Raw genomic sequence first — 26266 nt, forward strand, 5'->3', positions numbered from 1 at the left:
CCTACACCTAGGCAACCCCCCCCCCTCCCCGCCCAGACGCACAACATAACGGCAGGAGAATTAGCCTCCCCTCGTCCTCCCAGTAAGCACAACAAAGAGGCTCTCTGCTATTTATTTTAATGAGATCTTTTCATCACCATCAGAAAGAGCATTTCAGCCTGCAATTTTCAAGCCATTTCATAAGCTGAAAATTGCCGTTTGTAAACCATTCCCCCGCTAGTAGCTCTCAAATACACTCTCATTAGTGAGCCTGGAGGTGAAAATACGAAAATTATCTGTAAATACAGGCACATAATCCCCCTCATCTGTTTCAATTTCAGAAGTCTCTGATAAGCCCTAGCTCTTTTTGTCTGAAGACATCATCATTCTAATAATGCTCTAATGCCTCTTGTTACTTTGACCTCTAAGTAAAGGCCTATGTGACATTCAGGTGTCTGTAAAACTTTCTTTGGATATGGAAATGTTGTTAATAAAGCTGCTTGCCAACAATTAAACCAATTACTAATAATATGATTGAGACTGTTCTATGCATAAATGGACATCTTCTTTGATAATTCTATTTAGTTGCATAATTAATTGAGCTTAGCAATAGAGCTATAATTTACTGATGCAAATATTAGTCTGAGGCTAGTTGTATTCAACATAGGCTCTTTATTGCTATTAACTGTCTTTAACCTCGCAGCCAGCTGCTCACGGATGATGTCTACTCTGAGCTACGCTACGACCCCAACTGGAGGACCAACCTGAGGGGAGCCAGCTGCTTCAATGAGAATCCACGAATTTCTGTTGAGGAATATTACGAAGTCCCTAAAGAGAAATCTAGACAGTCATGTGGTGACAGCCAAGGACTCAGAATAAAAGCAGGATACAGGTACATCATCGACACAAGTCCAGCTGCTGTGGTGACTCCTCATTTGACTGGCAATGAGTCTGACCAGCCGTACCGCCTACACCCACAACATGGTCAGACTGGTTCAGTAACATCTCCCCACTGTCACAACCATGCTTTACAACTTGGATCACCAGAGGCTGACCATTCAAAGCCATCCTGCATTTTCACTAAAGATGACAGTGACAATGCTGGGGAATACAGCAGGTCTCCAGAGCAGCCCAATGATATATGTGCTATGTCCAAGAACATCCACGAACGCACACAAGGAGGACCCACTCAAATACAACAAATGAGCACACCCTCAGTTCCCAAGGTTTTATTGAACAAAAAGCTTGAAAGACTGACCGAAGACATAGTGGAACGCAACAAAAAAACACTGGGGCGCAACACATCCAAATGTGGATCCTATGTGAGTGTGCATGCACTTAACCGGGAGATGCCTCATCCCGTCAATAAGGTGTGTATATAACTTATAATTTAGAGTTTTCTCAACCAATAACATCTGATTATGGTTAAAATCACTGAATGAGAGTTTTGATCTTTGAAATGAGATATCAAACTTTTAGACAGCTCTGTGTTGGCCACTCTCCTGAAACACGCTGCAATTTCAGAAACAGACACCAGGAGCTGCACTAACACTGATAATGATTCCTGGGCTGCTGAGCCATTGAACACACATGAAAAATATTGATTTTTTTTTTTTAATCTAGCTTTAAACTGTGACAGTTGAAGTTTTTATGATCCCTCCTGTGGCTTTGTTTGGTGATGGACAGATTAACTATATCTATTGGATCTACTGGCTTCTTTTTTCTTTAACAATTGTTTTAGAAATAAACAAAGCAGATTCTAGCTGTAGTTATGATTGTGGTATTAAACCCAAACAGCAAGTTTGTGGTGTGTATTAGGCACAAATTCTAGCTTATTGGTAAATTAACATGATTCAAGATTGAAAATACTTAATTGTAATTGTATGGACACAGCAAAATTGCATTGGTGGCAATCAGTGGTTTTAATAGTGCTGATCGTGCTGTGGTATGTTATGTAATTACTTAATCCATTGAACCCTGACTACTTTCACTTAGAGTATTAAGATGTTTTAAACACAGAGGTCAGTTCTGGGGCTTGTGCAGTGCACATGCACAACACATTGTGTTTCTTTCTATTTTTCAGAGATCTGTGATACGGTGCACTCAGGTGATAAGAAAAGTAGCCACGTGTCAATATATTTACTCCTGAAATCTTATTCTGATATTGGAGACACTATTTATGGGCAGTGGCTTGACTGCAGCTTTTCCCTCGAGCAGAATACAGGCCACAATTTCTTGCTTCTTTCTTTTGTCTTCTTCCTTCTGCATGAGCCAGGCTTTTGCTCATTTAGTAATATTGTTGCTATCTCTATGCCCTTTTATTGTCATCTCATACATAAGAGAATATCCTATGATGTTTGCCCTGACCCAGTCTGGAAAATTAATTTGGCTGAGAAGCATTGCTGTTTTCATCTGCCTTCTTCTCCACTGTATGAAAAGAGCCATGTCTGGCTATGCAGTGCTTATTATGAGTTGATGTGTACAACAAGAACATCAGAGACGCATGGTTACCAATAGGCTCTTAGACGTCCCTGCACCTGGCACAGTGGCATAATTGGTGGGGATGGCCCACATTCCCCATTTGTTGGGCCACAAGACTGTTTGCTGGCTATAATACCCCCAACCATCTGAGCCCCGGCCCTCTACAATGTCTCATATCATCACCATTTACATAGTCAAGAGCCGTTAGCTTTGTGCAATGGTAAACAGACCCAGAGCCTTTCCCTCTCTGGAACCCTTGTGTTTTGTCATTTCCCTCTGAATTCGCTTATTAGTTTTCCATTGCCCTGTCTCCCCAAAGACATGTCTTACTTAATGGGGGACATAGGGCACAAAAGAAGGGGCACTCATTTGCATGTTGTCTATTTACTGTTTTATCATAGGATTAGTCTATGAATTGTTACGGCAACAGTACAATGTATCAACAAAGCTGATCGGAAATAGTTCTTTTTTAAACCATATCTAAGAAACACATTTACCAAAAGAAAATAATATCTAAAAACTGCAGTTGATTGCAGCATTGTGATTAATGGACAACTCACCCCGAAACAGAATAAACATATGAAATTTGCATGAACTTGAACAGTTCATTCTTTAGATGCCATCATCATAGGACTTCTGCATTATTGAACAATTATTAAATTAGAGGTTGAAAACGCACACCGAAATCAAATGCATAAACGTATAATTGAGTCTACAGAGTCACAGTTCTAAGTTAGTTATTGAGACAGCATCTTCTAGTTATGTCTCATGATCAGAATGGAGTTTGGAATAAGGCTGTTCATTCACACACACTAAATGAAATATTGATGATCCAAGAAGTTACAAATGAAAATTGTGTTATATTCTCCCTTAAGTATTTTTGGAAATGTAATATTAAAGGTCAGAGACAGAAACAACTTTTTATAATAAGGATAAACACATATATTTAACCCAAAGCTTTCTTGTCCGTAACTCCTTGCTAAAGACAGCAACACTTCTTGTACAAATCGCATCAGTTTCACAAATCAATATGAGTACAGAAAAGTCAGTTGTTACTGGGCCCTTTTAAAATACCCCATTTGGTCTTTTGAAGAGTGCAGCCATCTGAGGGCAACTTGTGATAATTAGACATGTTATTAAATGTACACAATATCCTAATGCAGCAAATGTTTAGCCCGGCCAAGCGGCAGAGTGGAAGTAGCAATGATTGGCGTCATCGGGGCTTGGGCCTCCTTTGATAAAGACAGAAGTAGCAGATCAATCTTCTGCTATTGCACTCACCCCTTAGAGTCCCTACTCCTCCTGCAGGCCCTCACTTCAAAGCCAGGGCAACATAATGTACAATCTTTTAATAGCTTTAGACCAAAGCTCCGGGGAGCTCTCTGCCACTGTATACCCTGCCTCAGTCTAAACACCTAATCAAGATTACCTGGGCTGGCCACAATAGCAGCTAAATGCAATTCAAGATCCACAGCCCCTTTGAAGTCTTCATTGCGAAAAGCAGATCTTCCCCGGGTACAGGAGGTAATACAGCTTGCTGCAATTGCCAGACTTTGTTGTGACATCGTCTCGCAGAGAAGCAATTACGGGCCTCCCAATTTAGTAAAAAAGATATTACACAGCTTACCATGCTCAACATGCAATACAGGCTTGATCATTTGCTCCAACTGATTGGTATGTTTATAATGGGTGACAAAAGGCAATGGCAGGGGGAATGGTTAAAGGTGAGAGGAGGCGCAAAGTGTTTGTGTTTGTGTGTGTGTGTGTGTGTGTGTGTGTATGTATGAGCGTGCTGGACATACAGTAGTCACTGACACTTGCTTCTGAACTCCAAACGACTGCTCTGTCCTCATTGATCATCTGTAACACATTTCTAAAAATCTCTCTGTCATTTCAATCTCTTTCAAGCTGCTGCTCTAATAGTAAACCTTAGCACAATAGAGCAGACAGATCTATCTATCTATCTATCTATCTATCTATCTATCTATCTATCTATCTATCTATCTATCTATCTATCTGTCTGTCTATCTGTCTATCTGTCTGTCTGTCTATCTGTCTGTCTATCTGTCTATCTGTCTGTCTGTCTGTCTGTCTGTCTATCTAAAAAAATTCCCTTACTTGGTCGGTGAGTTCATGTATGGCTTAGTTATATACCAAAAGCATAAACATTTTTGCTAGACCAGGGGTCTTCAATGTTTTTTAAAACCAAGGACCCTTAACGGAAAGAGAGACGGAGCAGGCACCCCATACTACATACAGTATATAATGAAAAATTAATTTACATAATGAACTGGGCCTACAATAACGTATTATACCTTTTTAGCGCATAGAATACTAAGCTATTGAAATAATAACTGTTAGCATGATCGTATAAATCATGTTTTAATGTTACACATGCATGTGGCACAGAGAATCCTTAGTATGCACTGTATCTGTGGATGACCGCCTTAGTGACTACCTTACCTATAGACCAGTTAGCCTATCATCAGTGGGGATTTATATTTCCTAATCATATGTTGGATTCATGTTTTGAAAAAACTTTCAAATATTAACAATAATTTGGAGGGCCCCCCTGCAGTGACTCTGAGGACCCCCCGTTGATGATCCCTGTGCTAGACCATACAGCGTACATAAATGAAACAGCATGCGGTCTAGGTGGTTTTTCCAACAGTGCTCTGAATTCTTTCCCAGCATAATAGCAGCGCCTGAGCCTATTAGATTAATCACATACACACTTATTGATAAATATCAATAAGTGTGTTGGATCTACTCATTCCTTGTGACCTTCACCTATTCAAGCTCACAGAATTGATGGCATTCAGTGAAAAAGTCTTCAGCCCGTCAATACAATCGACCCACTCAGATGGTTCTCTGCCGCTGAGGGGTTAACGAAATGATTTTCATTACAGCATTAACAGAACATATTTCCCTTCTGCAAACGGGTACATTAGGAACAACTGAAACAGTAAATTGATGTAATATGATGTGGTCAAGTAAGACAGGCGTTGATAGTAATGGATGCAATATTGATAGGCCTCAGTAGATGTTGTTGTGTAGGTTTTAATGGGCTTCAGTAAAGGCTTCAGTTTCCAGTGTATAGACAGAAAAAATATAAAGAACGTTTGTCTCACCATTCTCCAGTATCAGCATGTTGCTTTCTCTGTGTTCTGTGTAAAGGGGCATGGAACTCTTAAGAAGACTGCCAGCACAGACAGTCAAGAGGACAGTTCAGACCCCAAGCCAAAAACACAGCAGTTGAGGGTAAGCCACTCTTGTTCTTTTCACTTGGTGGACATGTCAGCCCAAACCGTAGTGTGAAAATCTTCTAAAAGCTAGTTTCTTTTGCAGTATTGTGTGTATGGAAGCTTGATTGCCTAATTTCCTGCAAGGGCCAACTAGCTGCTGCACAGTTGGGACACTATCTCCTTGGCTTTTAATTTCCTATAGGGAATGTGGACACAATCACTGATGGCGTTGTTGCACCGGGGGTTGCCAAAGATGATTTAAAAAAAAAAAAAAGGAAAGAGGAGTCTGAGTGAAAAAGGAGAGGATTGGAGAAGCATTATTATTTTGAGCACTTGAGCAGCCACCTTGACGCTGCCAAGCAGATGAGAATAAATATTTTCCCTCTGGAATGGGCAAAGCTGATGTTTGCTAAATCAGCAGCATTAGATGCATGAGACACTCCTTCATAGAACTTCTGCTAAATAATTTGGTGGGATCATGCAAAAAAGAGCTCCAGCCCTTCTCGCACTTGGAAAGAATTGTGCCTCTTATTGAGAGCTCATGTTTTTCTGTTGTTGTTTGTGTGGTTTGAATGGGTAGATTTAGAGTTGATGCTTTGTGCTCCACACCACCTTCAGAAATAGGCCAAGCTATACTGTGCATGTTAGCATATCTCACAGAATAGCTTTCAGAATGGATTTAAAAAGTCAACATTCACATCAGTAGTCTTGGAAAATAATGATTACAAAATATATATAAATATGACCCACATTTTTTGCTGGTATTAAAACACAGTATTTCAGTCATGTATAATAGGGACTATATCCCTATTAGAGTACTACATGCATGCTGCCTCTAGTACTCTCCACCTGTTAGATTCTGTGTACCATAGTGCTCTGCGCTTCTTACCTAACTCTTATTCCCGTACTCATCATTGTACGTTGTATGAACTGGTAGGCTGGCCGTCACTAAGTCTACATAGATAACTTCAATTGTAAATGTTTCTATACAAGGCCATGTTGGGTAAACTGCCGGCATATTTATGTAATCTCCTCAAGCAGAATTCCAGCTGTTTTCATCTCGGTTCCACCAGGTGGCGCTCTTACCAGGTTCAGAGGGTTTTTATTGAGCTGGGGAAAAAAGCCTTCTCTTACTTCGCTCCATGGTCTTGGAATAACTTGCAAAACTTGCTCCATCTAAATGATCTAGTCCCATTAAATGAATTTAAGGCCATTTCAAAATCACATGTAATTCAAAAATGCAACTTCCACATGTGACCTGTTCCTTTCCTCAATGTGTGATTTTGTCTATGCTGTATTTCTGTTTAAATTGTAACTGGTGTGACGTCTTGGCCAGGTCTCCCTCAAAAAAGAGATGTCAATCTCAAGGGGCTTCCCGGTTAAATAAAGGTTAAATAAAAATAAACTAAAAATATCTGTTAAATGGCTATTTGTTTTGGTGGAGAAACATGTTATATGCTTGGATATTGCCATATGTTTGGGTTTTGTGAATTAACATCCCTGCACACAAAAGTCACTAAATCCTTTAAATCAATCCTGTCTATATCAGTACTCTTTTATTGCTCTGACATTCTACATCAATGAAAAATTGTATCCCTAAACTGTTAATCCTGCTCTAACCCCAGGTCACTCAGATCAGTGAAGGGAAGAAAGCCCAGCGGAAAGAAAACCCCAACCGCCCTCCACAGCAACAGCAGACCCCTGCCCTGGGGGTCAGCGCTGAGTCGGAGGACCGTCTGAGCTCCTCATTGGCAAAACCAGCTGCTGCAGGTCAGCCCAACCCTCAGAAGACGACTTCATCACAACCTTTGGTCTCCAACATCCACCTCAACACTTCCTCCACTCTCCTTCCGTTAATCCAGCAGAGGGGCCAGGAAGACATCATCAATTTAGCATGTTCTGATGCTTGTCCTAATTGGAGCCCCTTATCTGAACTTGCCCTGTCCCCCGGATATCAACTAACAATTCCAGGAAGGTCTTCCCAGACGTCTCACAAAGGTGTAAGCGCACATCTCCACCAGCAAAACCTGGAGAGTAGCCCTGAACAATGGCAAAGGTAAACCATTTACTGTATACTGATTTTTTCTAAATCCTTTACAATAAAAGTTCTATTGTGAAGATGCAAAATCAGGAAATGTCAGCAGTAATGTAACATGACTCCTATTTGCAAACATCAACCGGTAATATAAAGAAGATAGTACCACACACACACACACACACACACACACACACACACACACACACACACACACACACACACACACACACACACACACAGACACACACAGACACACACACACACACTGGTTTGTGGCACTATCTTTGTGGGGATCTTTCATTGACATAATGCATTCCCTAGCCCCTTACCCTAACCTTAACCATCACAACTAAATGCTTAACCTTAACCTTTACCCTCACCCTAACCATCACCTAGTTCTAACCCTAATCCTTAAACCAAGTTTTAACCCTCAAACAGCTCTTGAAACTTATGGAGTCCAGCATTTTGGCCCCACAAAGCTGCTGGGACCCCACAAGTATGCTGGACTCACGTTTTTTGGACGTCATGAATATAGTTAAACAAGACCACGCACACACGCACAGCCTACAGGTATGTGCAAGCGGAAATGATGCACGTGTTTATTTGCATATAAAGCAGGGAGGTGAGATCCGATCAAAAGTGGTCACTCAGGACACTTTTGAGCCATATTCTGCTGCCAGGTGGGAACACCTGTACTCAGAGCTGTCCACTTGTGATACTATCACTTAACCACTGATTGGATTTTATTACTAGGTAGAACTAGCCGACATGGGACTCCTTGGTATTTATCCACCAATAACTTTGTATTTCAGGACAGCTGCATTGAAGTGGCTTTTATCCTGTGAAGGGGAGGACCAAAAGTGTCCAAATGAGGTTCAAACTAAGCAGTTCCCACCAAACCTCCCCAGGACACCCACCACCACTTTTTCGGGCTCCTACACAGTTCTGCCCCCTATAACAGAGTCAACGGCAGGAAAAGAGCCTGAGCTAAGCCCTGGTGTGAACACAGCCTACCCCATTCATAGTAGCTGCTCTGACAGCTACCTGGGTCAGATGGAGAAACAGAAGCAGCTGAGGACCAGAGTCGCTTACAAGGTTTGTATGTCTGTGAACTTCAGCTGTGTCCCAGAAGGAGGGACACTGAATGTTCACAGTTTTTTCATCTTCTGCAGAACAGTTATATTGGTGTTTCATCAGTGTATTATTGTATGTCTGCCATCTGATCTGAGATAAAAAGAAAACTCCATCTGAGTATCTGTTGGAAGTGCATGCATTTAAACTATGTTTTAACAGAGCTCAAGGGCTACAAAACTCACTCAACACATACTAAATAATAACGGTCCTGTTAGAAAAATAAGAACTCATTATGCAGTTTCACCTAACAAAAGTGACACATGAATTCTTCAATTGAGAGGCATTCCCCTTTAATCCCCACGTACATGAGAGGTTACACAAATAAATGCCCCTTTGAAGTCCCAAATAATCCCCTCAGCTGTCTCCATGCAGGGACAGCTTAATCCAGCAGGAGTGTTCTGGTGACTAAGGGCACAAAACATCAGGTTAATTGTCTGGCTCCACTAAGCTACACTTAATTGCTATAAGATGATGACTATATAAACCACAGAGCTGCAGGCTCTGAAAAGCCATTTAAAGATGTGTTAGAGGATAAGGTGATTAGAAGGAAGAGAGTCTGTGAGGTGCAGGGCCACTAAAGATGCCCATTTGCATTTAATGATTTGGCTGTTGTTGCTTTTTCCCCTCTGCTTTGGTTTGCCAGGTTGAGATGGGTCCTGACGTGACTCAGCCCTGCACCGGGTGTTTTTAAATACAGGTGGTTGTCGCAAAAATACTTCTTGCTGTACTAGTTTCGTCTCATTTGTGAATACAGGTGGAGACTACTGGTGCAAACTGACTACAGACAAACTACAAAACAAAATATTGATTTTAGGCATAGCCTGTTTTGCTGCCATTCTTTAAGTGCCATAGCACAAGAAGATGATCTCTGTGTGCTGAGACATTTTTTTAGTACTCGACATTTTCATTATGGTAATGATAAGACATATTCAAAAGCATTTCATATTCATTGATTCATTTTTCATTTTTTAATAATGATTATACAGAACAGGCTTATAGATTATGCATATACAAGGGCATGGAGAGAAAAGATGGACTAAGACATTCATGAAGCAGATGATTTTTTACCCCGCTGTGACAGCAGAGGCCACTAAAAACACTGCAGCCATTGTGCCATTATCACTTATTTGTCGTAAAAAAAATAAAAATAAAAAAAAGAGGTGGCTGCGGGAATTTAAAGTTTATAGATTGCGTCGTTAATGTTTAGCATTGGGTTTAAATCCAAAATAATGCCAAAAACCTTAAAGTTACTGTAGATTGCCCTCAGTGTTCTGTCAAAATGACAGACAACCCTCAGATTTTTCCGTCATTGTTAAAAAATGTCAGTCAAATCACACCCTTGAACATGGCTGGCCATCTCAGCAAACGATACACTTCTCACCCAAAATGTCCCTAACAGCAGGGAAACAGGGGAATTCAGGCATGAACACAGACAGACTGATTATATGTGTATCATATTTATTGTTACATCAACTAGCAAATGAGTTTGGTAGATACAAGAAAGGCTAGGAAGTATGATTAAGTGCTTAGAGTTGTACTCACACTGGAGCCTTAACATATCCATCCTGCGGTGCACAACACTCCTCACCCCTTGACCTCCCATCTCTCCCACCATGTTAGCCATCATGTCTGACAAGATTACAGGCTCAATTTGTAAAGTAGCCTTGCTGCAGTGCCTGGGCATGAAAGCAGATGAGCGTGACTTAGGGGCTGGAGAGAGAGAGGAGAGGGCTTGGGAAGAAAGGTACCCTGTGGTGTCCATGGCGGATGGCTAAAGCAAACTGAAATCCTCCTTTCGAAAAGCAACAAGTAAAACCTAGAATGATTAGCTCCCTTTTGTCTGGGGCAGCTTGTGGATTGCATGCACCCACCCACTCACACACACACGCACGCATGCACGCACGCACGCACGCACGCACGCACGCACGCACGCACGCACGCACGCACTTCAGCTTCAACTCACCATCAATGTTCCTGAGAAAAGTACTGCAACTTTATATTAAAGCCTAACAAGGAAACACTGCATGTTAAGCAAAATTATTTAAATTCTCTACATACTGTTTGGGTCATGTTATGTAACTTTGGTCTTCCCTAGAGCTACGATCAGACCCAAACAATCAGGCTCGACCCTGCATGAACCTGCATAGCTTCTGTCCAAGCATGTGATCAATTAAAAACACAAATTCCCACAGTAATAACATACATTAACCCAAACCCTAATATTAACCATTGTATTGCAAGCTAAAGTCAACTATCCTAAGTATTTTCAGTGCAGTAACAGACATTTGTGACACTATGTTGTGACATGGGCATTCTCAGATGAGAAGGGTTTGGGATCGTGCAAATGTCCCTTTTTTTGTTGTAATCAATAACCTACTGTTATACATAATTAGAATATCAACATTCGACTATTGTCTCATTGATGTTTTTACATTCGAAAATCATGCCTGCAGTTGTTTAGGACTGTCCTGAGACTCCCGACCCTCACCTCTCAATATAGGTATGATATACAGGATTTTTCCTAAAGAACAATTAATAAACTAATACTAGGGATGTCCGTTGAATAAAATATTAAATTGTTAATATTTGTATGATGTAATTTCTGCCGCTAGGGGTCTCTCAATCAAAACAATGGATGTAAAAGCCGACTTTTGATGACGTTGTAAAGTGGCGTGGGGTTAATTGCCGAGTAAAATATATCTGTTTACAATGGGTTTATCCTTATAGTTTTATCCGTGTTACGTTTATTGATGTTTTTATTAAGGGTAATTCATTTCATTCTGATAAAATATCTGCAATTCCCTCAATATAATTATGTTTTCTGTGTTTGATTTGTATTGGTAGTTTGTATTGAGTAGTGAGCAAGCAAGATAACATTAGCCAGCAGCTTAAACCACAATTTCACAATATACTTCATGTCAGTGTCTTCTTTGGATGTTTTTAGCACTGAGGGTGAATGCTTTTTTGTTACTTTAGTTAACATCACTAAGAGACCACGGCTGGGGCTGTCCGCCGGGCGGTTGGGTTCGGACTGCTGTAAGTTAATATTGGCTGGCTGGTGGCTACCTGTGGATGTGTCGCCTTGCGGCTGTTGTCCTCTCTCATCCTGACTGAAGTCCCTTAGAGGGGGGGAGTGAAGCACAAAAATCAGGGTGGGATAGCTACCTAAATTAGCCTTAGATTAGTTGTCTGTCTGTAACATTACAACTGACGAACATAATTGTGGGGTAGCCCAGTGCTGTTTAACCTTGGTCAAAACAATTATACTTAAAATAACTTGATGAGCAGGTTGAACGATGTTGTAACCTTATAATGTCGCTCACCAAGCATTAGCATGAGCTACCTGTCATCGTAGCAGATAACGTCAAGCTGGATTGATTGCTATCTATCAATAAATTAGGCCTCTAATGTATTACTGTTTTGCAAAGTGGCATGTAATCAATGACAAAATGATGCTGTGTGTGGAAGAAAGCAAGCTGTATTACGGTTACTGAGTATTATTCTTTCTGTGACATTGTATGATTTACAATTACTCTTGAACGTATCATCAGGATTCCTGTGTTTTGACGGAAGTTAGAGGAACCAGAGGGGTTAAAGGTTTTATTTATGACGCCACTGACAGGCTACTAAATGCAACGCCCCGTGTCATTAAAATGCAGCGGCAGGATGAAGCTCTACATTAACACAAAATCTGACCATGCAACACCTTTCCGCAGAGTTGTGGGGTGTTTATTTGTGCTTTAGAACGTTATCATCATGAAACAATAAGAAAACTATGTTTCATTCCGTTGATTCACTGCTTTGTTCTCGCTAACACTGCTCTCTCTCTTCTGTTACTCTCTAGCTCGCTCAACCACCGCTGCTCCCCCCCCCCCCCCCCCCCCCCCCCCCCCCACACACTTGCAAAACAAATCACTCTCTTTCTCGCTCTCTCTCTCTCTCAGTTCAATTCAAATTGCTTTATTGGCATGAATGTCACAACTAAAAATATTGCCAAAGCATCAAGGATAATAATGTGAGAAGAAATACATACCTGCAATTCATTGAGTAAACATATACATTTGAGATAAAAAAGGGAAATCAACAGTATCAAAAAGTCGAGGACTAAATGAGAAGGCAGGGTAAACTGTGGGGAGATGAACTCCAGATATTACGTGTTGATGTGCTGATTGTCTCTCAGGATGTGACATACACTCACATATCTCGCTGCTTCTACAGGGCTCACACTATTTTCTCCAAGTAGATGTTGTGTTTTTGTCTGGTCAGAGAGTGTATCAAAATCTAGGAGTGTACATTTAATTTTGGTAAAGAGTTCTGAGGTCAGTGTATGTGCTACATTGAAGCAGGAAGTGTTGCTCTGTCTCCACCTGTCTCTGTGGAAAGAGCTGACACAGCCTGTCTTCTCGAGGCAGACAGGTCTGTCTTTGGCGGCCGGTTTCCACAATCAGACTGTGTCCACTCAGCCTGAACCTGCTCAGAGTCTGAGTCTGGGGTCACGTATGGTGTAAGTATTCAGCTACTGTGTACTCTCGGTTTAGGGCTAGGTAACAATCCATTTTGCTTTGACGTTTAGTAGTGTCTTTCCAATGGGCCATGTATTTTTGTTTTTGTCTGCAGATGATTTGGTTGGGCCGGATGGGTTGGGAGGTCTCCTGAGGTTCTGGGGGCTGTGAGGTGAGGGAGCTGAGGGACAGGACTAGCTGACTGAGGGGACTTTTTTCTATGTTTCTCTCTTGGTATCGTAGTGCTTTGTAGTGGAAAGCTAGCTTGTTTTCAGGTGGTTTTAGAATGTGTTGGATCTTTTTTCAATTGTAATTTGGAGGGGATATTGCCCTAGTTCTGCTCGACAGGCGTTATCTGGGATGTGTCTTGGAAGATTTCTACAAAATTCTACATGGAATTTCTTAATTGGGTGATTGTCCCAGTCAGTAAATTTGAAATGATTACTGAGCAGGCCCCATATTTTGCTGCAATATAGAGCGATGGGTTCAATTACCGATTTAAATATTTTTAACCAAATTTTAATTGGAATGTCTGTTTTGATTTTTCTTTTAATTGCATAATATGCTCTTCTTGATTTGTCTCTCAGCTCATTCACACCCATTTCAAAACTACCTGATGAACTTAAATATGTGTAGTTTTTCACATGTTCTAATTGAACTGTATTTTGATAGAATTGATGTTTACTGTAATTTCCAGATCTTTTATGGAAAATCGATATTTTGGTTTTGTTTAAGTTGACAGTCAGAGCCCAGGTCTGACAGAAACTGTGCAGGAGATCCAGGTGTTGTTTTAGGCCTTCTTTTGTAGAGGACAAGAAGACTACATCGTCAGCATATAACAAACATTTTATCAGTATCTCCCAGAGTGATACCAGGGGATGTAGAATGTTCCAGATTTTTTGCCAATTCATTTATATAAATGTTGAACAAAGTCGGGGACAGGCAGCACCCCTGTTTCACTCCTGTTTTTGAGGAAAGAAATGTGTTTGTTGGTGGGCAATTTTAACTGAAGATTTGTTGTTTGTATAGATTTTATGATATTGTTTTTCCTCCAATACCCATTTTAGTCAATTTATAGAAAAGACCATCATGCCAAATTGAATCAAGTGCTTTTTTAAAGTCTACTTTGTTCTGGTTGAATTGTTTGTCAATGAGGGTGTGGAGAGTAAAGATGTGGTCTGATCTGCGATATTTTAAGAGAAATTCAATTTGAATTTTGCTCAGGATATTGTGTTCACTAATGAATTGGAACATTCTGCTATTCATAATACTGCAGAATAGTTTTGTCAGGTTACTGGTGACACAGATTCCTGGTTATTTGGGTCAAACTTGTCTCCATGTTTGTCAATTGGGGTTATCCGTCCTTGAGTCCAAGTAGCTGGGAAAATACCTGTATTTAGAATGATATTGAAAGCTTTGAGGATGACCAATTTGAATTTATTATCTCTGTATTTGATAATTTCATTTAAAATGCAGTCAGCACCACAGACGTCAGGCACTTTTGGAGTTTAAGCTTTTTCATTTTGTTTGTTAGTTCTTGTTCAAGGATTTTTAATATCCTCTTTATTTCCCGTTGGCCTGGGTTACTTGTTATTTTGCCGTAAAGGTTAGTAAAATGGGTGCTCCAAATATTCTCATTTTGGATTGCTAATTCCTCCTTAGATGTTGTGTTTAGTTAATGCCAATTTTCCCAGAATTGATCGGATTGTATTTATTCTTCAATTAGGTTAAGCTGATTTTTGTTATGCTGGTCCCTTTTTGTTCTTAGTAAATGTTTGTATTCTTTCAGTGTTTCTCCATAAAGAAGGCGTACAGTTTGGTTATTTGGATCCCTGTGTTTCTGATTTGACACATATCTTAGTTCTTTCCTTATATTTTCACAATTATTATCAAACCATTTTTCACCACTAATATTTTGGTTTTTCTTTTCCTCTTTAAATTTGTTAGTTTTGCTGCCTTGTCAAAAATGGCATTTATGTCGTTAATAGCTAAATTCACATCTTGTTCACTGTAAGGAAAGGATATACAAAGAAAATCATCCAAGAATTATTGGATTTGTGGACTGTCCATTGCCTTTCAGTAGAGATCAGTGCTGCTCGCAGTCCATTTGTGGGACTGGGTAGAGATTTGTAGATTATTAGAATCTGGTTCTTTGTGTTTGAGATTTCCTCTACTCAGATAGATTGTTATTTTAGTATGGTCAGACAGAGGAGTAAGGGGATTGACTGTGAATATTAAAAATGTAAAGGTCAGAGATAAAATAATCAACAGTACTGCTGCCAAGGGAAGAACTGTGGGTGCATCTACCGAAAATCTCCTCTTATTCTGCCATTGACAATATATAGACCTAAGTCACTCAGTAGTTGTTTCTGGGGAGATATGTGGAGTTTATTAGGCTGCTGTTCCCTAGTATGTTCAGGTTTACATGGCTGTCTATAGTGTTTAATTTCTCTGCTGTTCTGGTGTTCAGATCGCCACAGATTAAAAATCTGAAATCGGTTTATCGCTTCTTTGTGTATGGAGAACTGTCCTCATTGAAATAGGGTGACTCAGAAGGGGGGGGAATGTACTGTATGTGGGATAGAGGAATATATCTTTGTCACCTGAGAGACCTCTTTTGATTAATTCTATTGAATCGATATATTCAGATTTATACCAAATTATCATTCCTCCTGATTCTCTCCACTGAGTAACTTCTTTTAATTTGGTGGACAGGACAATCATTTCTTTGTAACCTATTGGACGACCACTGGAAGAACCTTTACACCATGTTTCCTGGAGGACAACAATGTCAGTAGTGTTGATCTCCTTCAGGAACTCTGCATTCTGAGGACCGGAGGCCCTGAACATTCCAACAAGAGATAGAAAAAGACATAATACTTTTAAAATACTTAATGTTTCTAAATGAGGCTGGGAGATCCAAGTCTGTCCTCATTTAGCAGCTCCAGGGCTTTTGTAGTTGTAGGGCACCACAACTTCTGTACACAGTGGTTTGGGAACAGTTTATTTTTTTGTTAATTTCCCATTTGAATCTATTAGGAGCACAATGTGTGGTCTGGAGGGAGTGGAGCCATGCTGTGTCTGTGGTGCAGGAGATAAGGCAGGTTGGGCAGGGTGAAGTAAGGCAGGTGTAGACTCGGTTGGGTGGGGTGAGGAGGATGCAGTTTGGGTTGGTGGGGGAGCTGTAAGTTGTGGAAGACTTACTGTGGCTTTCTCAGGTGGCTGGGTGCAGTGGGTGAGGTGGAGGCCTAGCTGCTCCTGAAGGTTGTCAACTTTGCTCTCTCTCCTCTGCAGTCTCTCTGTCAGCATGTTCAGCTCTGCCTTCTCTCTCTCTCTGAAATTCTTCTACTTTTTCTGTCAGGCCGGCCAGTTCATTCTTCAGATGGTCTCTTTCTTGTTGAGCACTTTTTAGCCCTATTTCCAAGTCTTTGTGCTGCTCTCTGAGCCTGGTGAAGAGCAGCTTCTCTGTCCTGGTGTTCTCTGGTTGTTGTCTGTTCACCTGTTCCCTCAGATGGACCAACTCTATTTCCAGTTGTGTAAACTGTTCTTTAAGGAGGGTCTTTGTGTTTTGCATCTGAGCTTGAGCCGAACTGGTAGGGTAATTTTTTCTTTCTGGAGCTTCAGATGTGGTGCCGCTTGAGGGAGTGCTGTCAATTTGGATGGTTTCGCTCAGGGTTGTGTTCTCTCTCTGTGCTTTTTTATAGTCTGACAGTTATGGTACAAGGTGACCTAAAACAGTTTGAGAAATCAAACTGTTTTAGGTCACCTTGTACCATAACTGTCCCATTTTTGTAGATGTCTTACTCTGCTTGCTACCTAGCTAATATGAAAGCTCCTGGGTTAGCGTTTAACTTCATCTCAACATACTTCTTTAAAAAAACAGAGTTTTAAAGTAATAACATAAAATTCTTCAAACTTTCAGCACAGTTACGTAGTCACTCACTTTGTAGAAAAATGGGTCTAGATTTGAGATGTTTCTTTTTTCATCCTGATGGTGGCAGTTGACAGTTGGTGGTTTCTTTCAGATGTTCAGCAAGTATTTTCTTGTTTTCCTTTGGGTTTTTTCCTCTTCCGGATGTTTCTTTTTATTCCTCAAGGTATAGTTGAGTTTTCAGTGTAGATATTTGTGAGTTTGTCTCATTTTCGAAAACAAAAAAGTAACAAAAAAGGACCAAAAATCAGGAGCTCATTTTGAAGGAGCTGCTTTTCATGGAAAGTCTCTCTCTCTCTCTCTCTCTCAATATTGCTTTATTAGCATGAATAAAGAAAACATGGTTGCCAAAGCAGTTTACAGAAAATTCATATGCAGTGCATGTCACATACTAAATACATAGATGTCACATATATTCTATACTGTATACTGCCATACAAGGAACCACCTGCTCATCAGATATACACTCATACACATTCACACACCGATGCGCAGCACCGGGGGGATCTCGGGGTTCAGTGTCTTGCCCAAGGACACTTCGACAATGACTGCAGGGGCGGGGATCGAACCACCAACCTTCCGATTGGCAGGCAACCACTCTACCACTGAGCCACAGCCGCCCTGTTTGTTGTGCAAAGATTTCTTATGGCTCTATTTATTATTGAAGTAATACAAGTGGTGTTGATTTGGTAAAATAAAGTGTTTTTGAAAAATCAAAATCTCTATTCCCCCCATTTCTCTCTCTCTCTTTCTCTCTCTCCCTCTCTCTCTCTCTCTCTTGGGAGGTTTGGGCAACTTTGAAAGCTGTGTGTACAACACCAACTGACAAAAATCACATATTATACCTTTAATTAGTAGAAGTGTAATACAATTTTTATTTAATATGGCATATGGATTTTGGGGTTGTGCTGAACATAGAAGGCATAGGTCCATCCGATAGTTGGATAATCCAATAGTTACCAAAGTGGTGGGCTGACCGAGCAACATTTGGAGCCACGTCACTTGTGTGGCTGAGAGCATAAACACTGTCACTGGGTGTGAGGCATGTGCAGCTGAGCATGAAACAGAATCTGGCTTCATCATGTCAAGAATCCCCCAAACATGTCACCCTGCCCTATTTGATCCGATTTTGTCCCAAGGAATGTCATCTGAGACTTTTATTGTTGTCAGATATTTCTCTGTACACAGTAAGTCAGGGTGGGAAATTAGCACCCGCCACCAGCCAATGGGGGGTACTTTTTCAAAGTGGGAGGTGACTTTGCCTTGTATACCAGCCACAGTGGCGGGTAGAGTGGTTTTCAGTGCTAGTCTGTGACATCGGTTTAAAAAATGTGGCAACATATCCCCGGTATTAAGAGGCCCGTCGCCGAGCCAGAAGTAGCAGCTGTTGAGGGCGAAGTAAAGAAAAAGAGAAGGTATTTTTTGGATAAGTGGCAAAGGAAAAATGAGGGTAGAGATTTTTAGGGTCCCCTAAATTGGCAGTTGATCAGACATACATTCAAATGCCCTCTGTAAATAGACGGTATTACATGCTGCCACTGGTACATTACAACTTGACCTACTTTCACTTAACTACGGTGCTGTAAAGTCTAGACTCAATCAGATCTCCATGATCTGCATAACAACAGTACAGAGGAACGTTTGTCTTTAACAGAGCAACAGTAATTTACCTAATACACTATCATTACTGAGATTAAACTACATTCTGGGTTATATTTGCACTGAATAACACATTCCATAAACGGAAACATAACTCTTGCAACGCACATGAACAGATGCGCAATATTTCAATCAGAAGAGACATGTTTGCAGAAATGCAAATAAGGTGAAAATGTACAAAGTCTTTGGCGATTAGACTCCATCGCTATACAAATCTTTAGAATATCTATATATAGGGGTAGAGAACCATCAGACCCCCCCAATGGAATCTAGACAACAGGTGGTGGCGACGAAGGAGCCCGAAGACCAGACTCTTTGCTCATAGCAAAGGGAGAAACAATTATTTAAAGCAGGGTTGTGACTCTTTGGTTGTGTAACGATTCTAATACGATTCTGCTTTAGTAGGAAGGTAAATGCCTCCAACAGCTGATTTGAGTTAGGTAGAGCATTGATTAAGAGTGAGGTCTTCTGAAAGTATTTTTATATTTAAATATTAATATTAATAAATATGTATTAATAATAAAAATAATTTAATGAAGCAATTACTAAACTATTGCACTTTCTTTTTTAAATTTAAATTACGGAAAAAGTGGCTGGTAAAAAATATAAGTGGCTGGTAAAATTGGGCATCCACCCGCCACTGTGGCTGGTGGGCAAAAAGGTTAATTTCCCACCCTGCAGTAAGTCTATGTTGTTTTTAGGGATACAGATATTAACAACGTTCCTCAACAATCCGTTCAGGTGACGCCGGATATTCCACCCATATTCCATATCCCTCTTTTACGGCCAGATGTCCGTCCCTTTCCTCTTTTTTGTGTTGCCGTTCTAACCTCCGGGGGATTTCTGAGGACTGTGGTTAACTGCTCCTCAGATCTCTGCAGGGTAAATCCAGACCGCTAGCTAGACTATCTGTCCAATCTGGGTTAGTTGCACAACTAAAACTGCTTTTGAACGTACACATGTTCCACCAAAACAAGTTCCATCCCAAGGCTATTTTGCATCGGTACCGTGGCTCCATCCGGCTCTTAGCACCCAATAAACCAGAGCAGGTTTTTTTCCCATTCTGCAATACTGTGTTGACTAGCCAGAATATTTCGAGACAGGGATACAGTAGTGTATCGCATTCATGTACAGTACATCAGTAGTAGTGAAACTATTCTTCACTTTCTGATAGTTTATTAGAATCCACTGAATTATAAAGTTTGATTCAGTCAGTGTTTTTGTGTTACAAAATGTTTGGTGAAGACAGTGTCACTCACATTGAGGGGAGTCATGTTGCCTGCCAGGCATTTGGTGAATTATTTGTGATTTAATTCTTAATGCACCATTTAAAATGAGAGACATCAAAATTGATCAAAATTGCGTCGGGGAACTTATTGTTTGAGCCATGGTGCCATTTTGACAGCCATCAGAACAAATGGAGTTCAACAACAGTCAGCTTCAAATTACGTTATCAAAAGTGTCACTTGCACACTTGCAAAACATAAATCTCTTTCTCTCTCTCTCTCTTCCTCTCTCTCTTAGGCATACAGCCTGAAAGACTACAAGCAGCTGAAGTCCGATATAAATCTGCGAGGCCTGGGCCCTGACTACTCAGCCATTGAAAAGACAGTAAGTAGTGTCCTGACCATGTCAGTCAGCTTCATATCAGCAGAACATTTTAGTTAGGTGGGTTCATTAATCCAGAAACTGCTACGATGGATTAAGATATTGTTAGATAATGCATGAGCAGGCCTATCATTTTGTTTTCTGAAATAATCAACATGGCTGTGAAAATGTTTTGTAGTATTGGGGAATATAATTTAGTAATGCTGCTCTTGGTTTTTGGAGGGGGGTAATACATCCGGTATTTTGGTTTGCAGTTGCTCATAGCTCAATTAATGTGGACATTTTTACCCCACACTGGGATCCTAAATAGAGGTTGTCCAATATGGGTTTTTCAACAGCTGATTGGCTGATGCCAAAATTTAGAGAGCAGGGCCAACGGCCAATGGCATCTGATAAAATACAACTATTTCACAATAATAACAAATGAGACCCTAAATTGCTGAACGTAAATAAACAAATATTTAACACTGTTATTGACTGCATTTTTTATGTTTAGGCTGTGTTTAGCGCTAGGCTATAACTCACAGTGTAGTTTTGAAAACTGTAGGGGGCTTCACAGTTACATGTGACCAAAAGACAAATCTGTTGAATATTTTACTCATCGGCAACATAGCTTTTTTTGGGCCATGTAAGATAATTTAGCTTGTTTAACGCGTGCTTCCGTAACACTGACATCTGCCCTTAAAATGGCAAAAACTGAAACAAGGGGGGGCGCTAACTTTGTTCTACAGCAGCCACACTGCCAAGGTTGCAGATGTGTCTGCAGACAAATTTTGTTAATCATAAGTGCAGGCTTCAGCTGATGCTGTTTATCCCCAAATGGCATTATTCTGTATTCTGTATCCCAATTAATTGGCCAACCGATTCATCAGATCACTAATCCTTAACACTCAGTAAGAACTCTTACTTGGTTCATTTATTATAAAAAGACAATATAGGGTAAATATGTAGGTAAGCTGAAAAATCAAATAATAAAAGATGAAAAAAATCCTAAATTATAAATAGACCTGAATATTGAAAGGCTAAATTATATAAAATAAACTAAGCCAAACAAACCCTTAAACAAAAAGGTACACACACAAATTCACACTAAGTCAGTTCTGCGTTAGGCCACCGAAAGGTGTTTCTGCCCTTGACAGACCACCTCCTCCTCCACAAAATCGTATTCCCATCACATGTGGAAAGCTATAGGGCCATTTTACTGCCAGAAATATTTCTGTTGACAAACAGTAAGTAAGTTTAAAAGAAAGCTGAAAGAAACATAGTATGGATTTATTGAGAGATAGATAGAGTCCCTCTTTGTTCTCACCGAGCAGGGCAGCTCACAGGCAGGCAGACACACATTGCCCCTGTAGCTTCCATGTCAGCAGTCTGGTATATTCTTATATGCATGTATCTATTTTAGGAGAGTTTTTTACCAATATGAGGCTGAAATTAATATGGAGACTAGCGTTTATTGCTTTTTATATTTGAGAGCCTCTCTGGCCTTTAATATTCTTTTCTAGACAAACACACTTGAGGATGATACAGAAAAACACAATACAAAAGCTGCCCTGCATACCAGGATGTTGTATTAATTTTCTGTGAGGCAATATCAGTTGTAAGGAATAACTCGCAGGAAAAAATTCTATTCAAATTTGTTTGGACATGATTAGCTGTCTTTCATTCTGTCTCCTGTGCCTAAATCTGGACGTCCACTAGTGTCATTGTGTTTCCACTGACCCTCTTCCAATTGTCCGAGTTCATCATTTAAAGGCTCCCATGCTGTTCCAATGATACAATTACATTTACAAAGCAAATGAGAGTACCCCTAAGAAGTTAAGTGCTTTGTGCTGTGATGTATCTTTTGTCAATCCCCTGTTGTAAAAAGTGAGGATGTTTGGCCAAGTTACACTAGATTGAGCCCTGGGCATCTCCAGGTCCAAGCCTATTAGTGAATGATATGTGTAAATGTTGATAGGCCAGCTGAATGGCTCCCTGTGTTTGGTTTTGTTGGGCTGCGTTGAGAGGCTCTGCCGGGGTGGGGGGTGCACACAGAGAAGGGACTTAAGGGAGAAATGGCTCAGTTAATTAAACCCTCTTTTATAATCTACCATCTATTACTCTCTCTCTCTCTTTCACCATCATTATGCTGAGAAAATGAAACGACAGAAGCTGTATTCAAATGTGATCCGCGAGCAGAACAAAACCATTAGCAGGATTCCCTTTCTACTGGCCAAGGACCCGGAAGGCAATGACAAGAAAGTTCCCAGGATGAAGGTGTGTGTGTGTGTGTGTGTGTGTGTGTGTGTGTGTGTGTGTGTGTGTGTGTGTGTGTGTGTGTGTGAGAGACAAGTTGCGACCAAGTAATATATCAAAGAAAGAGTGTATGAGATTAGGGAGAATGTCACTGCATGGTTCCAGCCTGGGAGCTGTGTTACAGAGCTTCGGTGTTTAGTGTTTGGTGTAAGTGAGGGAGTTATCCGGATTCATTCAGCACAACATTGTTGATCCTGGATAACTGCTCTCACACAGCTGGTCAGCAAAACAGGATCATTCTTTACAGTAAAATACTGTATATTGAATAATAATAACAGTTGTGTTCTTATATGTGTGTGTATTTAATAGCATAGTATTGTGAATGAATATAATCAACACAACACACCCAGAGAATTAAAAGCTAGTACGTTATTATACTCCAGAAAGGAGCACTGCAGAGAAAGTGCAGATGAATGCTTAGCTTGATAAACTTAAAGTCTCATCATTGTTCACAAACAGGGTACACAGTGTGTAATTTTTATCGTATTAATAATTTTTATATTACTATTCATAATCTTGCTGCATGCTTTGATGGAATTTGATCGCAATACACTAAATAAACTGTCAAATTATTTTACCATCAATTAATATGTAAGGGCATTTTATTTATAACCAATAACAAAGCCATCTTGATCAACTATCTGCTGCTTATTAGAAGTCCTGTGACAAGCATTGATCATGTGTGATACTATAAATTGTCATAAAAACCCAGCCTGAGCACGGTGCGTGGCAGCTTAGGTTACCATGGTTAGCTCAACAAACCACTAATTTCACTTTGTCCACTAACAGAATCACACATAACATAACACATACTGTATTATGTGCATCAGTACTCTCACATAGGAGGAAGGTCTGCCTAATCCACAAGCATTCCAGGATGGGAGAAAAATGTGCTCTGGTTTATTGTCATTTCTTTAAACCAATTGCAATCCTCTAGGGTGGTGCGGCGCAACGGTGCCGCTGCAAAAAAGCCTTGGGACGGAACTTATTTTTGCTGGAAAATATAGTTTTAGTCGTGCGCGAGAAAACTCAGATTGGACAGATAGTCTAGATAGCTGTCTGGATTTACCTTGCAGAGATTTGAGGAGCAGTTAATCTTAGTCCTCAGAAATCCACGAGAGGTTAGAACGCCAACCGAAAAAAGAGGAAGGTGACGGACATCCGGCCTAAATGAGCTAAAAATTCCTGCGTAATTTCTGTCTGCAATGGAGCAATCTTGGAAGTGGAACGTCGTAGATGTAGACTAGTGTATGAGTAAAGTCATAGAATGACATCTACCTTTGTACTGTACATTAGAGAAACACAACCATGACTATTTTGAAAAAGTCTATGGTGGACAGATGTTTTACAGACATTTCTGATGGTAATGTCATTAGTTAGTACACTAACATACGTGGATCTCTGTCAATCTCTTTCAATCTCAGGCCTTGGAATATGCCAAAACCATAGCCAAACCCCCTGTACAGTCTCAACCAAAACAGAGACCCAAGCACCGGTCCGAAGGCTTCACTGAGCCTGCTCCTTACTTGGAGGACTTGGACGTCTCCCAGCTGGCCACACTGGAAGTCCTTCGAAAACGGCATGAAGAAGAAAAGCAGGCTGTGGCACTCTTCAGAAAAGTACATGCTGTCTGAGGCAAGGTGCAATTCACATAAACAGTCCATGGAACCCATGCTCTCATAGATTCACACTCCAAGACATAGGAAACATGTTGCTGCCTTATTAAATTTGCTAGGCCTAGTGTCACATCAGCATTCATTACCACGTACATACGTTTTGTACAGATTCTCAAAATAATTACAAAAAGATGGAAAAACATAAATTCTGAGGAGGTTGGCAGCCTCAGCCAGCATCTGTGTTACTTTTAACATTGTGTGTCATCAGGTCAGAATGGACAAGAAATTTGTTTTCTCCATAGATGCCAGAGAATAGATTGACAATGGTCAATTTGTTGCTTGGATTTGGGATTTGTGCTTGCTTAAATCTTGGAAGTTAATGGAGCCACAAAATCTCACAACTGCCACCAAGCCACACAACACACAGAGGAATTAACCACTGAGACCCTAACTCCTTGATGTAGACTTGACTACAGCTTAAGAAGGGACTATAGTTCAGAGTTTGATTTAGTCTGTTGATTGTTGTTGCAGCGTTTAAAGGTACTGTCATGCATGATCAGGCAATGTTGTGTTTTCACTCCTTGAGTACAGTAATCATGTTCAATGACATTCTGTCCCTGACTGTGCACTTGAAATGGATATGCAATGTTGCAAACATGCAAAACAGAGCTTTTTAAATTATCTTACTATGATCTTCTCTATATAAAACATTACTGGTATCAAAAACATGTAAACACATGTAGAGCGTCCCCAAAAGCCCAAACATAATCCTAACAAAATCAGTTATAGTTATTAGAGTTGCTGTGTATCTGAGGCAGACTATACAGGTAGTTAGATATTTTAGAAAGTTGTACAACACATTTAAATTGTAAGGCACTTATTATATTGTCTGACCTATAGGATAAAAGCTATGTTAAAAAGTGTGTGCATGTACAGTTTGGCATGGGTCGGATAGGGAACAGGTGTATAACCCCTTCCCCCCCCCCCGAAAATAAAAAATAGAAGAATGGCAGAAATGAGTCTTTGCACTGTTGACTATTACAGTAAACCTGATGTTCTTGAATTCTTCTTCAGTTTGCTAAGATGAATGATGACGCAGCTGTAGCTCTTAAATATGAATCAGTCCTTCCTGTTGTAATATATTTACACACACACACACACGCAGTAACCATCTGATCCTTAGATTTCTATGCAGTTCATTATATTGATTTACGTATTTGCACTTAGGTAATATGATTGTATATGTGAAACGATCAGACATAACTATATGCATGTACTGTATCTGCTCAATAGACAGATATTAAACTGTGTCTGTCAGACAAGGACGAGGTGAACTTCAATGGAGACCCATTGGCCTTAATGAAATTAAGTTGCAGTAGTATGTCAACACTATCCCACACCACTAGCTAATGTCCCCACACCCTCTTTTTCATGGAAGACACAGGTGATTCCCATTTTGTTTTTTTAGCCACATTATAAATGTTTCTCCTTTCACCTAATTACGCATGGTTACACTGTTTGAATAAAAAGCACACACTCTTTGTTGTGGGTCTGTTTTTCTTTTCTTTTTCAGTGTAGAAACTCCTGGTCAAATGAAAGATGACACTGATACGGGGACAGTCCTTTGTGTTGTAGCCATCTTCCAAGTAGTAACTCCTCCCTAACACAAAAACACTCTCAAGCAGCTCATTTTACTTATTGGACCTCAGATCATTATCAAAGCACTATTTACCTCTGTGCAATATTTTAATTAGATTATAGGCTCTATTTAACCC

The 26266-nt window shown here is 40.3% G+C and overlaps 1 protein-coding gene and 1 long non-coding RNA gene across 5 annotated transcripts in view; both read left to right on the forward strand.

Moving 5' to 3' along the window:
- Window positions 1–26037, forward strand: part of jhy (junctional cadherin complex regulator) — a 39220-nt gene extending 13183 nt beyond the window's left edge. Inside the window, exons 3-9 of one of the 4 annotated variants that reach the window (XM_032533052.1) lie at window positions 683–1349; window positions 5638–5721; window positions 7331–7761; window positions 8556–8838; window positions 20494–20580; window positions 22708–22836; window positions 24300–26037. In XM_032533052.1, coding sequence (XP_032388943.1) covers window positions 683–1349; window positions 5638–5721; window positions 7331–7761; window positions 8556–8838; window positions 20494–20580; window positions 22708–22836; window positions 24300–24509 — 1891 coding nt within the window. In that variant the 3' untranslated portion in view covers window positions 24510–26037. The remainder of the gene's footprint in view (window positions 1–682; window positions 1350–5637; window positions 5722–7330; window positions 7762–8555; window positions 8839–20493; window positions 20581–22707; window positions 22837–24299) is intronic. The other 3 variants (XM_032533054.1, XM_032533055.1, XM_032533056.1) reach the window with 3 other exon arrangements.
- Window positions 12792–17032, forward strand: LOC116700140 (uncharacterized). Its single transcript, XR_004334578.1, has 3 exons — window positions 12792–12820; window positions 16695–16803; window positions 16912–17032. It is a non-coding gene; the product is annotated as an uncharacterized LOC116700140 (long non-coding RNA).
- Window positions 26038–26266: the final 229 nt, after the last annotated feature.

Source organism: Etheostoma spectabile, chromosome 13, assembly GCF_008692095.1.
Source record: "Etheostoma spectabile isolate EspeVRDwgs_2016 chromosome 13, UIUC_Espe_1.0, whole genome shotgun sequence".
NCBI lineage: Eukaryota > Metazoa > Chordata > Actinopteri > Perciformes > Percidae > Etheostoma > Etheostoma spectabile.